This window comes from Panthera pardus, unplaced genomic scaffold (genome assembly GCF_024362965.1).
Source record: "Panthera pardus isolate Hobbes unplaced genomic scaffold, ASM2436296v1 HiC_scaffold_16, whole genome shotgun sequence".
Classification (NCBI taxonomy): Eukaryota; Metazoa; Chordata; class Mammalia; order Carnivora; family Felidae; genus Panthera; species Panthera pardus.
This window is the reverse complement of record NW_026526721.1, coordinates 126,709,334-126,725,089: the sequence shown is the minus strand read 5'-3', so window position 1 is coordinate 126,725,089 and position 15,756 is coordinate 126,709,334. Positions and strand designations below refer to the sequence as shown.

Here is a 15,756-nt window from a genome sequence, read left to right as displayed (position 1 = left end):
GAACACCACCATGCTTCAACTACAGCAGCTTCTGTCTTACCAATTTTAGATACTGAGCTTTTACCAAGCTTTCCTTTCAAACGAGAATTTTGCCACTACAAGTGCAGTATTTGGAAACTATAGGCAATCAGTTGTGACGAGAATAGGTTATTTTATGTGGTCAATATTTCTGTCCCTAATCATACTTGTTCCAGGCCTAAGAGATTCTACAGACCATGCCCATTATTGGTCTTTAAAGAAGATCCCAGGGAGGGGCGCCTGGGTGGCTCAGTCAGTTAAGTGTCCAACTCTTGGTTTCGGCTCAGGTCATGACTTCATAATTCATGGGGTTGAGCCCCATGTTGGACCCTACGCTGACAGCATGGGGCCTGCTTGAGATTTTCTCTCTCTCTCTCCCTCTCTTTCTCTCTCTCTCTGCTCCTCATGAGTGTGCTCTCTCGCTCTCTCTCTCTCTCTGTCTCAAAATAAATAAACCTTAAAAAAAAAAAGAAGAAGAAGATCCGAGGGAAATTCTATTACATTTTAGAAGCTTCTAAGGTAGGATGTTGTCCGTATTACTTTTTTTTTTTTAACTGTCTGCATTGAAACCATGATAGAAATGTCTTGGGGCTCTCTTCGCTGGCTTCTCTATAAAAACAATTTCAAAAGGAGATGCCACATTTTGGTCACAGAACTCCGTTAACTACTCAATCAGCTGAGGGGATTGTTTAAAACTTTTTACTTCCAAAAAATGGAAATGATTTTCAATTTTGTAAAAAACGATCTCTCCTGGGAGTAAATACCCTCCAGGTCCTGCAGTCTAGGGTCAGATCTTGTAGTTAGTTGTGGTGCCTCTTCCATCTTCTTTAATCTGGAACAATTCCACTGTCTTTCTTTGTCTTTCATGACTTTGGCTTTTTAAAGAATGCAGTCACTTTTTTTCATTAATAGAACATTCTTCCTTTGGGGTTTTTCTGGTATTCCTCATAACTAGCTTCAGGTTCTACATTCTTGGCTATAATCCTACCTAAGTAATGTATACTTCCTATGTTTCATACCTCAAGATATATGAGGTCCTCGTGCCCTTCATTGGTGGTATGAATTTTGATCACTTGGTCAAGGTTTTGTCCAATTTCTCCACTATATATTTTCATGCAATATATATTAAATTTTTCTCTCTTGTAACTGATAAGTAATCTGTGGGAAGACAGGCTATGCAAATATCCTGCTCTTCATGGAAGTTTCTCCTGTAGTTATAGCATCCATTAGTGATTCTTGTCTGAACCAATCCTCATTATCATGGCTACAGAATGATGTTTTCCAACTCTAGCCACCATGTCACACTTGTCATTGATATTTTGGATGGTAGCTCCATAATCCAATCAAATGTTCCTTTATTCTACTTGGAAAGTCAACTGAATAACATTCTGAAGATCACTCTCTTTGATTTTTTCCTGGGAAAGTTTTGGAATGACCTTTGGCTAAAAACATTAAGATTCTCATCTCTTTCCAATTCCTATTTTAGGCTGTTGCTTTGCAGACCTGGTCTTATTCCATCACTATCCGCTCTGCCCACACCTTTGATGTAAACAATCTGATTTACTTGAGGGAGAACAGAAGAAGGGGAGAGCAGACAAGTTCCTCTCTGCCCACAAATATGCTGGCTCATTAATTCCTACTTTTCTGCCTTCATACCTGCTCTTCTCTAGAGGTAGCATGTCCTGCCCGTTACCTGTCCTAATCCCACCCATCCTTTGCCACAGGCAGGAAATTACAGCCCTGAAGGCCCCAGAAATGTGAAAGTCTTAGAGGCCTTGGGAAATACCAAAATGTTCCTAAAGGATACAGAACCTCTAAGAAGTTCTCCAACAAGACCAGATGAGAAGGCTCCTGTTTATCATGTGCATGGCCGTAGATCTTGAGAACCTTCTAGGACTCCTCTTGACTTGTGGTTGAGGATTATCTCCGGAGCCTTTTGGGCTCCTATACAATGGTACATATGGGTTCTAGGCCTTAGGTGATCAGGGATCTGATGGAAATAGTAACTGGTTTTTTTTGGGGGGAAGGGGTACTCACAGTTTACCAGCTCCAGATAAAATGGATTCTGAACCCTCTGAAAAGAGGGTGTTTTGGACTTCAGCAGGAGGTGCTGCCATGACTCTCACAGTTACAGAAAATTCTGGAACAGAGACCCGGCAGTCCTAGGCTGTGACAAGATTAAGAAGGCCCCAGGTCCAGTAAGTGGAGCTATGGATAACAGTCACTAAGAGCTATAGGGAAAGGTTCAAGTCGAAGTTTGGAGGAGCAGAAACTGAGGCATCTCTTTTCCCACTGTGAAGAACCCAGCTGCCTTTGAGACAGCCATATTGTAAATTTATTCATGGCCAGGGAGGCAAAGACCAGGGGTCTAGACCTACCAGGTTGGGGGAAATTAGGTCTGGGAATGTGGGAACAACCAGGCATTGGTTTTCTAAGGAATAGGGAAATTCAGTATAAATCCTAAAACGTATCAGAAAATAGATCAGTCACCCGTGAAAGGACAGATAAGATGCCGGCAGCATTGGCCAAAGTCTGAATCAAGCTGGAGACCCCAGCCCACCCAAGCAAGGGTTCTGTTGAGCAGACCAACGCATGCCAACAGAATCCTAGGCCAAAAGGGTGAGAGATTGGGAACAAGCACGGGCACCTGGGCCCAAGGTCCAGCCTCTGCCATGCCCTCAATGCTGCTCTCCCAGCCTGCACCTGGTTGCATGTCAGTCCCCTCCTCCAGACTGCTCAGTTGCTCCCCAAAGCCTCTGCCACATGCCTCACATTCTACCGAACCCTGCGCCCTTGTCTCCCCACCCTAGCCTGGCTTCCTCTTTTATCAGAGGATCCCCAAGCTTGACCGTGCTACTCAGTAACTGTTTGTGAATTAAGAAATTAATTAATGAGTGACAATATATCTCTGGTGATCTGAGATACCAAGTAGGAAAATGATGTACCTAGGGACCAATGTGGCTGTCCACGGCAGCTGGGTTCTTCATGGTGGGAAAAAAGACCCATCGACCATGCCCTTCTCTGTGGCTCTTAGTGGCTGTTATCACCAGCCTCACTCACCAGACTTTTGGTTATCATAATCGCACTCCTTCCACCCACACCTGGGGGAAGACTGATCCCAGAGCAGCCAGAGAGAAGGGAGCTTACTGGTTCAACTTGGAGGTTCAGCCAATCTGACCTGGAAAAAGAAGTTTCTAGAATGCCTTATTTTTTAACGTTATTATGGTTTTATAATAACCATAAAACCATAATAACCATAAAAGTGATGCTTAAAAAACATCAAAAAATAAAAGTGTGTTTAAAGCAGAAAGTGAAACAGACTTCCCCTTCCCAATTCCCAGAAGTCACTGTCAATAATAGTTTGGTGTGGGTGTGTATGTCTTTTGTGGTCTCAAAAATGGTCTCATACTATACCTACTGTCTTTTTGTTGACTTACTTTATTACTTAAAAATCCATCATAGGGGCACCTGGGTGGCTCAGTCGGATAAGTGTCCAACTCTTAATTTCAGCTCAGGTCATGACCTCACAGTTTGTGAGATGGAGCCCCACATGGGGTTCTGCGCTGACAGTATGGAACCTGCTTGGGATTCTCTCTCTCCCTCGCTCTCTGCCCCTCCTCCACTCACACTTGCACACTCCCTCTCTCTCTCTCAATAAATACACAAACTTAAGAATCCATCATGAACATGACCCTTTCCTCTCTTAGTCCCTACTTCATGTCTTTGGAGACTTTTCACTGCTGCTCTTGTACGTTTTGCAGGTATCCTTTGTATGAAGGAACAGTAGAAACTATTGAACAAGCTCTCTTTGGAGGGCCATCCCTGTAACTTCTGCTGTCGTATCATTTCAGTGCTTCAGTGAATGCAGATGTCTCTGCACACTTGTAGAGACATCTCTGTACAATAGACTCCTAGAACAGAAATCGCTGGGTTAAAGAATTTGCACATTTTACATTTTTTAAATACCTTCAAGCTTAAATAAAAATTCCAAGAATAAGAATAATATACTCATATACTCTCTTTCCAGATGCTTTATTATTATCACTCCAGCTCCATTTCTTTATCTTTTGCCTGCTCCCCCCTCAAAATGAAAGGTTTCTTTTCTAAATTCTTAGAAGAAATGTTGGATGCATTATGGCCCTTCATCCCCATAGACATCAGTGTGTACTTTTGCATTTCCTGAGAATAGGGACACTCGCTTACATAACTACAGTAGAGCTGTCAACTTCAATAACTTGATAAAGTACTTTTAATTAATCTACTGTCTGTATTCTAATTTTTTTAACTAACCCCAAAATGTCCTTTTTTAGCACTTACCCTTCTAGTACAGCATCCAGTCTCAGATCAGAGATTGCATTTTGTTGTCATGTTTATTTAGTCTTTTTTATATGAAGTACTTTTGTACTATTACTTTTTTAATATAATTCATTGCCAAGTTGGCTAACATACAGTGTATACAGTGTGCTTTTGGTTTTTTTAACCGGGACTATTTTCACAGCCTTCCTTTGTTTTTTACGATCCTGACATTTTTAAATAATACCATTCTTTTTTTTTCTTAATAAGATCTTCCTCGTTTTAAGTTTGTCCAATTAGACCCAGGTTATGGATTACACATTACATAAACCATGGCATGTCCTCAGAATATCACATCTGGAGGCACGTGATGTTTACGTGGTTTTGTCAAGAACTGCATATTTTCAATTCTGATAGAAAAAGTTCATTTCCCAAAACCTTTTGCCAACTTATACTCTTGCCACAATTTGTGAGAGCTCCCGTGTCGCTATTCCCTCCCAGTCACTGGGTACCATCAGTCTTCTTAACTTATTCCTGGGCAGTACAGCCTGCCTGTTACTGCTTTACTTTAAAAAGAAAGCAATAGGGGGACCTGCCTGAGTGGCCCGGTCAGTTGAGGCTCCATCTCTTGATTTCAGCTCAGGTCAAGATCTTACAGTTCGTGAGTTTGAGCCCCACATCAGGTTCTGCACTGGTAGCACGGAGCCTGCTTGGGATTCTCTCTCTCCCTCTCACTCTGTCCCTCTCCCACTCATGCTTTCTCTCTCTCTCAAAATAAATCAGTAAACACTTAAGAAGAAAGCAATAAATGTTTTTTCCTGTTTGACTTTGGGATACACTTTAATATTCATATCTCTCTGCAAATGTTCCCCAAACATCAAAAGTGCAGTAGACTCATGTGGTCTTTTGTATCCCAAGGCTTACCTGGACTTAGGCGGTCTGGGGGTCACAACAGTGCAGGTGGGATGGGACCCCAGGCCGAGAGTCAAGGGCTCCATGCTCTGACAAAGTAAAACAGCAGCCAATCCTTTTTTTCCCCATTTGAGAGAGGAAAGACACCACCTGCCCTCCACATACATGGGCACACTCTCCCGTTTATCTTTCCTTGCTGTTTCCTGTCACCGCTATGAGGAAAAGACAGCACAGGATTTGGGATGGGAGCACTCAGGTTCAAGTGCCCTCTCCACCTCTGATCCGGTGTGGACCCAGGCCGCCCCTCCACTCCTCTCCAGTTCCCGATGCTTGTAAAACGAGCCTCAGAATACCTGGTTCACATAACTAGTGTGCAAGATACACGGGAAGGAGCTGGCCTCCCTGATTGGTCTTTGGGGCTGGCTCTGCCCTCCCTGGTCACCCCTCATCCCCACGGGAGGAGGATGTGTGGCCCAGAGAATAGGGCTCATGCCTGGAGGCAGGCGGAGCAGCCTCAATGCACGCCTCACACTCTGCCAGCATCAGCTAGCAGCTCCTCATACGCCCCTCTGAGATAATTAAGCATTATTATCCCTATTGGCAGGTGGAGACAGTAAGACAGAGTGGTTAAGTGACTTGGTTATAACTGCTGGGATTGTTTGAGAGAGAAACCATGCCAAGAAGGAGTGCGGTTCAGAAGGCCAGAAGAGCTTAAGCTATTTAATGTGACTGATTATTTTAAAATAGCTGTTGGAGGGTGTGGGCAGGAAGAGAGACTAGAAGTGTGGCTGGTGGACATTGGTAAGGTACCCAAAATTACACTGTGAAAAAGGAATATGCCTCATACATCTATTAAAACGGGTTGCCATGGATGGACAGTCTAATGCTTAACATCATGGGAAGAGGAGGGAAAAAAATTAAAGGCAGTAGTCAACTCAGGGATGACAATGGAATAAACTCCACAGGCTTCCCATGTGGCCGGACAGAGGTCTCTGGGAGGGTCGTGCAGAGGCCCACCTCAGTCTGCAGACGGAGAATCTGCCCGGCTGACAGCCCAGGCACCTTGCCATGGTGGGTGCATCCCTGCCCCAGGAAGCCTAAGTGTCCTTGTGCACAGGGCGGGAATGGAATGCAGGAAGACTGTAGTGCCTGAGCTCATAGGGGAGACACATGAGGCAAAAGGTAGGACGGCCATATGGGTTATTGACAGAAACAGGAGCCACGGAGACATGGGGACAAGTGGGAAAGCCCAGAGGTCCCTGCCTGAAAAAGGAGAGAACTGTGGTCTTTTAGGGTGGGCCTGGGGCTGAGAATGGGCAGCAGTGAAGCAGTAGGGGTGGGAGCTTTGGTCCTCAAAAAAAGCACAGTTCTTGCCATTTTCAGAGAAGCAATGGATACATACTGGACATGGCCCAGGAAGTGAAAGGTAGATAGTAGGGTGACTGCCTAGCTCCCTCCTCAACCCTGTTTCCTGATCCTCCCTGGTCAGCCAAAGGGCCTAGAGACCCACCCTCCCACCCCACCTTGGGAGCTGGGGTATTTTAGTTCAGCACTGTGGCACATTCATTCCTGCTCACCAGGTCCTTCATGAGGACTGGCTCCCTCCCTGGGTTACCAGCAGTCTACCATCTGGGAAGGCAGAGCACAGAGAAACTACAGCCCACTGGGCCACTTTATCCAGCCACTCACTCCAGAGGCCGACTTTTCAGCAGCCTTAATGGCAAGGCCCAGGCTTCTCGGACTGCACCACGAGAGACCAAGCCTGTGCCATCACCGAGCTGATTACCACTTCAGAATTCCCTGAACAGTGCCCTCCTCGGGGCAGAGGTGGCTTTGTTCCCTGGACTGGTCCAGAGAGAGTACCCATGGCCTCTTGTCAAGTGAATGAGGCAGCCAGTGAATTTTTAGCCCTGGTCTCTCTACCCTTCCTTTTTAATTATAAACTCAAGAAGTGCCATGTGACAACAACAAAAATAATAATAATAATAATAATAATAATAATAATAATAATAATAATGCCTGCCCACATCTCAGCCATCAGGGGCTATTTTGAGGGTGAGTAGTAAAAGACAGCTGTTTGCCCTACTGGTGTAGTACAGAGAAACAGTGTCTGTTTGGTTGAACAGGATTTTTTTTCTCCAGCTGGGAAACGTCACCAAGTGGCCTTTCTGTTCTTCACACATGAAACACACACTATCATCCGCATATTTTTAGTTAATTTATGTCCAAATAGGCCTTTCTCTAGCTGCTGGAAAATGATATTTGGGCTGCAATTACCTTTCACAGTATCTCACAGAAGGGTTTCAGTGCTCACAAAGCTCAGGGGAGAGGGAACGAGGACCCCACCGACTGTAAATCTCTCCATTTGTAGTTATTCAAATCACATATTTTATTACGAGTATGAAATGCATTGTGTCACTCATTTTGGAGGAGCAACTAATGCTTCAAGAAAAGCTTTGAAAAACATTCTATTTAGAAACAATTTTGTCTGCAGCCAACGCAGTGTGTCTTTTTGGGTTGTCTTTTCTCCCAGCCCTTTTCTGTTATTTGTGTCATTTGCATGACAAATAAGACCATGTTCTCCAAAAGCTCACCTGTTCCTGCAGCCTGTTTCTCACCTAAAGTTCTAATTCTCTGTATGTTGCATCATAATCCTTAGCATGGTAATAAATTACAGTGTCACCATCAAGATTGTGGCTTCTGGAAAGAAATAAGCAGCGGGGCCAGATGAACTCTCTCAGAAGATGGAGAGACTGTTTTCATGCAAATTCCTGGCATCCTGGGGAACTAGGAACAGCCTCTTTATTATATAGATTCAATTGCAATTCAGCAGCCAGGAGCCATTTCCACTGGCTGTTAGAAGCTGGTAACACTCAAGAAAGATAACCTTTTAGGCAGAACCTGCTTTTCCTTCCTGGCTGATACCGGTCTTATCTGGAAAAATCACTTTGTTGGTTAGGTTGGGGGAAATGGTCTGTGTACTTTCAGAGTGCTTTTAAATAGAAATGTGCATTCCAAAATACCTTCTGATTTTAATCCTTAGAGCCACATTAGACCTCTTGGTCCAGGGCAGTGGACAGTTACTTGGGAACAGGAGGAGGGCGTGTCCTATGGATGCACCCTGGGGACAGGGCCATCTGTGTCTGAACTGTCTTCAGAGTGCTGCACAGAGCCCCTCTCACAGGCAGATGCCTCACCCAGGCTGGCCAACTGCAGAGTCAAGATGGCCACTGCCCCATAGGGACTGTCCCAAGGCCCCTTCTGTGGGACATTTTCTGTGCAATGGAAACTTCAATTCACCCTGTATTTCCCTTGGGCCACAGAGGTACTTGATGGAAACTTTGAGGAAACCAACTTGTTGCCTTTTTTCCCCCATCCTTTTGAGATCTTTTGAGGTTTAGTGCAATATTGGCAAATACTCATCATATATTTATAGCCACTCATTCTCTAACCTGTGGCAGACATTCCTCATGAGTCACGGCCCTCTTCCTTGCTGAGTCCAGATGAAGTCTCAGACTCCTACTCAACCTAGCCATCAACAGCACTCAGAGTTATACTCAAGATGAGCCCTCGCTCAATCCATGACTTCTGCTTGGTAGATATATGCCAGTGGTTCTCAAAGTGTGGGAACCACAGTGGGAACTTGTTAGAAATGTAAATACTCAAACCCTATTCCAGAACAAGTAACTTTGAAAGCCTGGGTTAGGGCTCTGTGATGTGTGTTTTAACAAGACGTCTAGGAGATTCTTATCTACACTCAAATTTAAGAACCACTGTTCCAGGCCAGTGGTTGTGACTAATGACTGCACATTAGACTCACCTGAAGCATGTTAAAATGTTAAAACCTACCAGTGCTCAGGCTTCACCACAACCAGAGACTCTAAATAAATTCTAATACCCACTGGCATTAAGAAAAGGAAAACAGAAAAGAAAAAACCCTTCTCCAGGGTGATTCCAATGGACAGCCAAGTCGGAGAACCACTAGGCTAGGTTTTGTGGGTAAGCCAAGAATAAGTACATTGACACTGCCTTCAACTGTACAACTGAGATGCAGCTGCCTAGGCCTGGAGTGGCTACCTGGGTCTGCGGCCACTCTGGTAGAGCGAGGGCGGATTCTCCCTCAGGCGTGGCATGCCTCTCCAGTGAATAGGAGAAGTGATGGTGGCTCCAGCATCATCGTCAGGACTGCCTTCTGACCCCTGTCCGTGCTTGAACTGCCGTGGTGCTGCCCTTGAAATTCTCACCACACCACACTCACATTGCCAAAAAAAAAAAAAAAAAAAAAAGGCAGTTCCTCAAGGTGTAGACTGGCCTGGGTCTGATCAACAGCACAGAGGGCCCAGGGTTTATCTGCTGGGCTTCCATCAGAGGTATCTCTCACTCCCAAATCCTACTGCCCCCTAATGGCAGCCCATGGTAGCTCTGCCACCTGGGAATTTAATAGCAGTCATTTTCTTTTTTAAGATTTATTTATTTATTTATTTTTAAGTTTATTTATTTTGAGAGAGAGCACAAGTGGGGGAGGGGCAGAGAAAGGGGAGAGAGAGAATCCCAAGCAGGCTCCACACTGTCCGTGCAGAGCCCAAGGTGGGGCTTGAACTCCTGAATCCTGAGATGGTGACCTGAGCCGAAACCAAGAGTCAGACAGTTAACCTGACAGAGCCACTCTTGGTGCCCCTATTTATTTTGAGAGGCGGGGGAGGGGTAGAGAGGGAAAGAGGGAGAATCCCCAAGCAGGCTCTGAACTGTCAGCCCAGAGCCCTACGCGATGCTCAAACTCACAAACCGTGAGATCATGACCTGAGCCCAAGTCAAGAGTCAGACGTTTAACCAACTGAGCCACCTAGGCATCCCTAACAGCAGTATTTTTAAGCGAGGGCCTGATAAATTTGTATATACTCAATGTATTAGTTTCCTCTAGCTGATGTTGCAAAGCACCACAAACTAGGTGGCTTTGAACAACAGGAATTTATTCTCTCGCTGTTCTGGAAGCTAGAAGTCCAAAACCAAGGTGTTGAATCTGTTCCATGCCTTTCTCTTAGTTTCTGGCTGTTGCTGTAAATCCTTGGCATTTCTTGGCTTGTAGGTACCTCATTCCAATCTCTGCCTCCATTTTCATATGTTATTCCCTCCTACCCATTTTTGTGTCTTCACATGGCCTTCTTATTCTGACACCAGTCATTGGATGTTAGGTCCATCCCCCAATCCAGTATGATCTCATCTTACTTGGTTACATTTTGAAATACCCAATTTCCAAATAAAGTCACATTCACTGGTACAGGAGGTTAGAACTTGAATATGTTTTCGGGTGGGGGGAACGGGACACAATCCAACCCACATAACTCAATAAATCTTGTTTAATGGTGACAATAATATACTGAGGGGTTTACATATATATCATTGTGGATCTCTGTAACAACTCCAATATGCTTTATATGTTATAAACCTTTTGGAGAGTTGTTTATTGTGAAATTCAGAGATACTGCATGATGCTCTTGGTCATAAACCTATTGCTTCCAGACTTCAAGAGAATTCCACATGCAGCATGATCCCAATATTTGATGAATAAGTCTTTTATCACCATACTCAGTATTCATGAGTGTCTGGAACCCTGCTATATCCCCAGTGAGACTTCATCTCACACAAGATGGCAGAGGAAAGTACTGTAGCAGTGCCCCTCGCCCACAGAAGTATTACTTTTATGGGCATCACTAGGATAAGTAATCAGCAAGGGGAATTGGCACTATGCTAAGACTTTGGCCTGTAAAACTCTACAATTGACTGGATTTTAGAACCAAAGCTATGAGCTGTGTCTACTTAATCTTATTGTGACAAGAGAGTGAACTGGCTCGGAGGCATGGTGGCTATCCATGGATCCTTGAGAGTGGAGCTGAGTCTCATCACTGACTGCCACATCTCCACCAGGATGCTGGGCAGCATGGGTGCTGGCTAGATGCTTGTTGCAGGGTGGCCGAGGCTGAGGGACTTAAAGTACCTCTACACTGAAACCTTCCTGTTGGTCACACCTGCTGGCAGTTGACCCTGAAGATGTCTAGATTAGAATTAATCCACTGTCAGATAATCTTTTAGTTCATCAAGTCACACACACACACACACACACACACATTATAGTTTGTCTTATACCAGAGTTAAGGTGTGTTTATTCTGAAGCAGTGGATTTCAAACTTTTGGAGAATTTCTTGGCAGCCCAACCATTCAATGCAAAGCTTTACACAGTGTGTAAGTCCTGTGGGGAGCCTAGGGCCCTGATGGTGGTGAGAACCTCCTCCCTCCTCTTCCCTTCTCCCTCCCCCACACCCAAACAGTGACCTCCTGTGGCAGCTCTGGGGAAACCGGGTCCTTGCAGAATGCAGACTGCCTCTCCGTCCCTGGAGGTAGCAGTTATCAGGCACCTTGGAGAAACCCTGTGGAGGGACAATGCTCTCTTAATTAGCCCAAGGTCAGCCTCTTTTTGCCCATGTGGATGCACATTCTTTTCCAGTGAGCCTCATCTGCTCCTCCCCCTGAGAATTATTCCCTCATGTGCCTTCCCATCCAACAGAGCAAATCACTCCTTCTCTGTGGTCCTTCCTCATGCCTGCATTGGAGAGAGCCAGTGACTCTGAGAGCACTTTGCAATTATATGAATGCAATGGCCTTGGGCCTTCTGGTCCAGACTTCTCTTCCAGCAGGAGGACCGTCCTCACTGGCAAAAACCCTGCCTTCTGTAACACCATTCCACTGCCTTTTCTTCTGGTCTCCCTCCATGGGGCTGGTCACTGTGCTGTACGTTAATAGCTTTCCTCTCACATAACCGAAGACGAGTTAAATAATCATCACCATAATTATCTCTGAGCATCAGAAGGCAACGCTCATGAAGTGATGTCTGAAAAGCTGGGAGGAATAGTTTAAAATTCCCAGGAATGAAAGCACCCATCCCTATGCCCCGCTGACTTTCCCTCCTTTGGTTCGCCTCAGAGGTCGGCATCTCCTGCTCTCTTGGCTAAGTGGGAGAGCTGGTGTGACAAGCTGTCACCTGTCGGTCCTGGAAGGCTCTTCTGGAAGGCTCTGCTCCCGCTGGGATTGGTGGGGGGGTGGGGGGGAGGTGGCCATGACAGGCCAAACTCTGTGTTCAGTGAGGCCCAACAGCACAAGGTGGCAGGAGGGCTGAGGCGCTTTGCCAGCAGGCCGGGCTCCACCACTTTACATGCAGGAGGGAGCAACTCAACAGCTGTCACCGGCAGCCCCTGGGGTCTGCTCCAGACTTGGCAGAGAGGACACCTTCAGACTCCCAATCCTCCTCTTTGAAATTCAGAAGAACCACACTTTCGAGTCCCCTCCCCCTCTCCCTGACACAAACATACACACAGAAGATAAGCCCTAATTCTCTCACTCACAGACCTACACAGCCAAGCTTTCTGTCTCCCACTCTCCTCTCACACATATTGATAAGTTCTTACGGAGCCTCATTCTCTCTCTCTCTCATGCGCGCGCGCGCAGCGCGCGCGCGCGCGCACACACACACACACACACACACACACACACACACACACACACACACACAGTCACCTGAATTAAACTCCTGCTCTCTCCTGCCTCACTTCACCCAGTTTCTGCCTCTGAGGGAGCAGAAACCCCTCCGCGGGGCTGCCAGGCCTTCTCCAGGCGTAGCATCCACCCCAATGGTGGACACTGGCCTTCCAGGTGTTTGCTAACTCCCGGTTCACTGGCTGAATGTTCCACCTGTCTTCCCAGCCATGGGTGCCTTACAGATAAAACCAGTGAGCTCATTCATGTTCTGGGGGATGGTGAGAACAAAGCACCCTGTTGCTGCAGAGGCCCAGGCCTGCCCTCCAGGCATTTGTCATGTTGCTGGCATTTGAGCTGAGGACATCTCCCACCACAAAAGCCTGTGGTCCTCGGGGGAAATCAGGACTGTCTTCTTTGCAGGAAGCTGGATGTGCATCTGGGGAGGTCCTGGCCGGGCAGCCGTTATTCCTCTCAGGCCCTGGTCAGGAAACCAGATATAAATACGCTTTGCTGCTTGCTCCTTTTTCTGTCACTCGCACTCAGATTAACCACTTATACATTTTAAAGGTATTTTTGCCAAAGTCCAACATGCATCTCTGGTGATTGGAACAGATCGTGAGAGCGGTCAGTGTAAAAATAGCCCCCTTCAGCAGAGGCTTGAGGCAGATGCAGAGGGGAGGGAGGGAGCCTCCTGTATTGTGCCGGCAGAGCCCAGACAGAAAGGCCAGGGAGGGAAAGCCGGCTAGTTGGCAGGAAGAAATGAAAATGAGGATCGTATTTGTTCTAGAGGTTGACGAGCGAGCTGTGGAGGGCTGCGATGACGTGTGTCCCCCACTTCACCCTGGGGCGCGAAGTGGCATTGGTGCCCTGCCCTCCGCCCCTTTCCCACACTCACCCTTGGGACTGCCAAGCTGCAGCCATGCTGGGGTCCCCCTTGCATCCTCGCTCTTACCCCCCTGGCACCCGTGCACGCTCCTCTCTGCCTGGACTTTCCTCCTCCCGTCTCTTTGCCTGATCAACTTCTACTCATCCTCTGGGACTGAGCAGATGGTGAAGCCACAGATCCCAAATGTGTGGCATGCCAGGCCCTGTCCCAAGCACTGTGTGGGCAGTAACCCATGTTCCGACTGTATAGGTGTGATCATTTCCCCCACTGCGCCAAGGAGAAAGAGTGGTACAGAGAGGTTATGTAACTGGCCCCAGGTCACACAGGTTGGAAGGGGCAGTACTTGTATCCAAACCCAAAGGCTCTAGGTGCCCTTAACCCCACAGGACACTGGCCTTCTGGCTGCTGCTGAGCTCCTTCCCCACCCACTACCTGTGTCAGGGAGTCTGTATCCCCTACGGTTAGGGAGGCCGTATCCCCATTTTAAGTGTCTGTTGTCTTATCTGCCTCCCCACTCCCTGTGCAGCTTGAGGGCGGGAACCGTGGCTGGCTCATCTCTGGGACACCAGCTCCTCAAAAAGTGCCTGGCACAAAGCAGCGCTCACTGCCTAATGTTGACAGGGCAAATGAATGAATGGATGGATAGTCATCCCTTAAAACAGGCCAACGTCTGGCAGACAAGCTGAGGGCCAAGCAGAGAGCAGGTTGGAAGCATCCAGTGTGGGGTTGGAGGGCAAGGAGGAGAAGCAGACCTAAAAGCAAGAAGTGTCTACCTCCAGCCTCGGAATGCCAACCTCCACTGAAAGGCAGGGGGGGAATAGCTGGCACCTGCAGAGACCTCAGCGCCAGCCCATTAAACCCAGTGCAGCCTGGGGCTGTCTGCGAGCTGCAGGGTGAGGAAACTGTTCCCCCCACCCTCAACCCCCTGCAAGAGGTGAAACACAAGGAAAGTGATCTTGTAGTAGGAGGCCCCCACTTTTGTGTTTGTTTTGCTTCTGCCGACCCAATGTTATGAAGGCTACAAAAGCCGTGGAACAAAGACAGCCGCACCTGACATCTCCTGGCTCCTTTAGCCAATCTCCTGTAGTAGGGAATTGGGTGTTGGGGTGCATGTACACCATTTACACCCCCTCTACCGCCCACCTCCCAACAGTGACATTAAGATCAGTGTGCAGGGAGTTGGGACCAACAAAGCTTCGGTACAGCCATGGCCTCACGGTGGTGTGTCCACTTATGGCGTGAGACCAGCACAGGTCACACAAATCCTCCTTGAGCCCCTGTCTGCAGGTGCATAATGGAGGCCTGCCCATGGGGCTCGGGCTATCCTGGATGTTCTAACTCACCAGACATGAGGGCGGGAGAATGGAAAGCACGTGCATGCTGAGTTCATTTTCTCCTGCTTTCAACTAGAAACCTGACAGTTGGGCTTACTGGCTTCTCCTTCTTCCAGGGAGGGAAGATCCCCGTGAGATGGACAGCTCCAGAGGCCATTGCCTACCGCAAGTTCACTTCTGCCAGCGATGTCTGGAGCTACGGGATCGTCATGTGGGAAGTCATGTCATTTGGAGAGAGACCCTACTGGGATATGTCCAACCAAGATGTGAGTGTCAGCGGTACCCGATCGCCACAAACCCCCATCGAAGGGTTCCCACAGCCAGTGGCATGCCAGCCCCTCCTCTCTGGTTTCATCTCAGGGCCTCACAACCTGAACTTGAGATGTCCAGGCAGGAGATACAGGCACCCCCTTGGCACCAGTGTTTGAACTAATCAAAGAGTCCAGCATGGAGATATGACAATCCCGATACCCCCAGAGCCTGTAAAGGCACCTGGGCCAACCTGGGAGCTCCAGGGCTGGTTCATAATGGCTGTGGGCCACGAAACACAGCAGGCCCAAATGAAGTAGGAGATTCTGCCCTGCTTCAAAGCGTGCAGCCCCTGTGTTGTCCTTCCGACAGAAGCAGAGCAGTGCTAGTCTGTGGGCGGGGCCTCTGACAGATGTGCTGTGTTGAACCAGTGGCAGTTTCTTTTTTTTTTTTTTTTTTTTTTTTAACGTTTATTTATTTTTGAGACAGAGAGACAGAGCATGAACAGGGGAGGGTCAGAGAGAGGGAGACACA

General features: G+C 47.3%; 1 protein-coding gene across 3 annotated transcripts in view; it reads left to right on the top strand.

Moving 5' to 3' along the window:
* Positions 1-15,756, top strand: part of EPHB1 (EPH receptor B1) — a 431,060-nt gene that overhangs the window by 401,759 nt on the left and 13,545 nt on the right. For all 3 annotated transcript variants that reach the window (XM_053903793.1, XM_019437143.2, XM_019437149.2), the window contains one exon: positions 15,090-15,239. In XM_053903793.1, the coding sequence (XP_053759768.1) occupies positions 15,090-15,239 (150 nt within the window). The remainder of the gene's footprint in view (positions 1-15,089; positions 15,240-15,756) is intronic.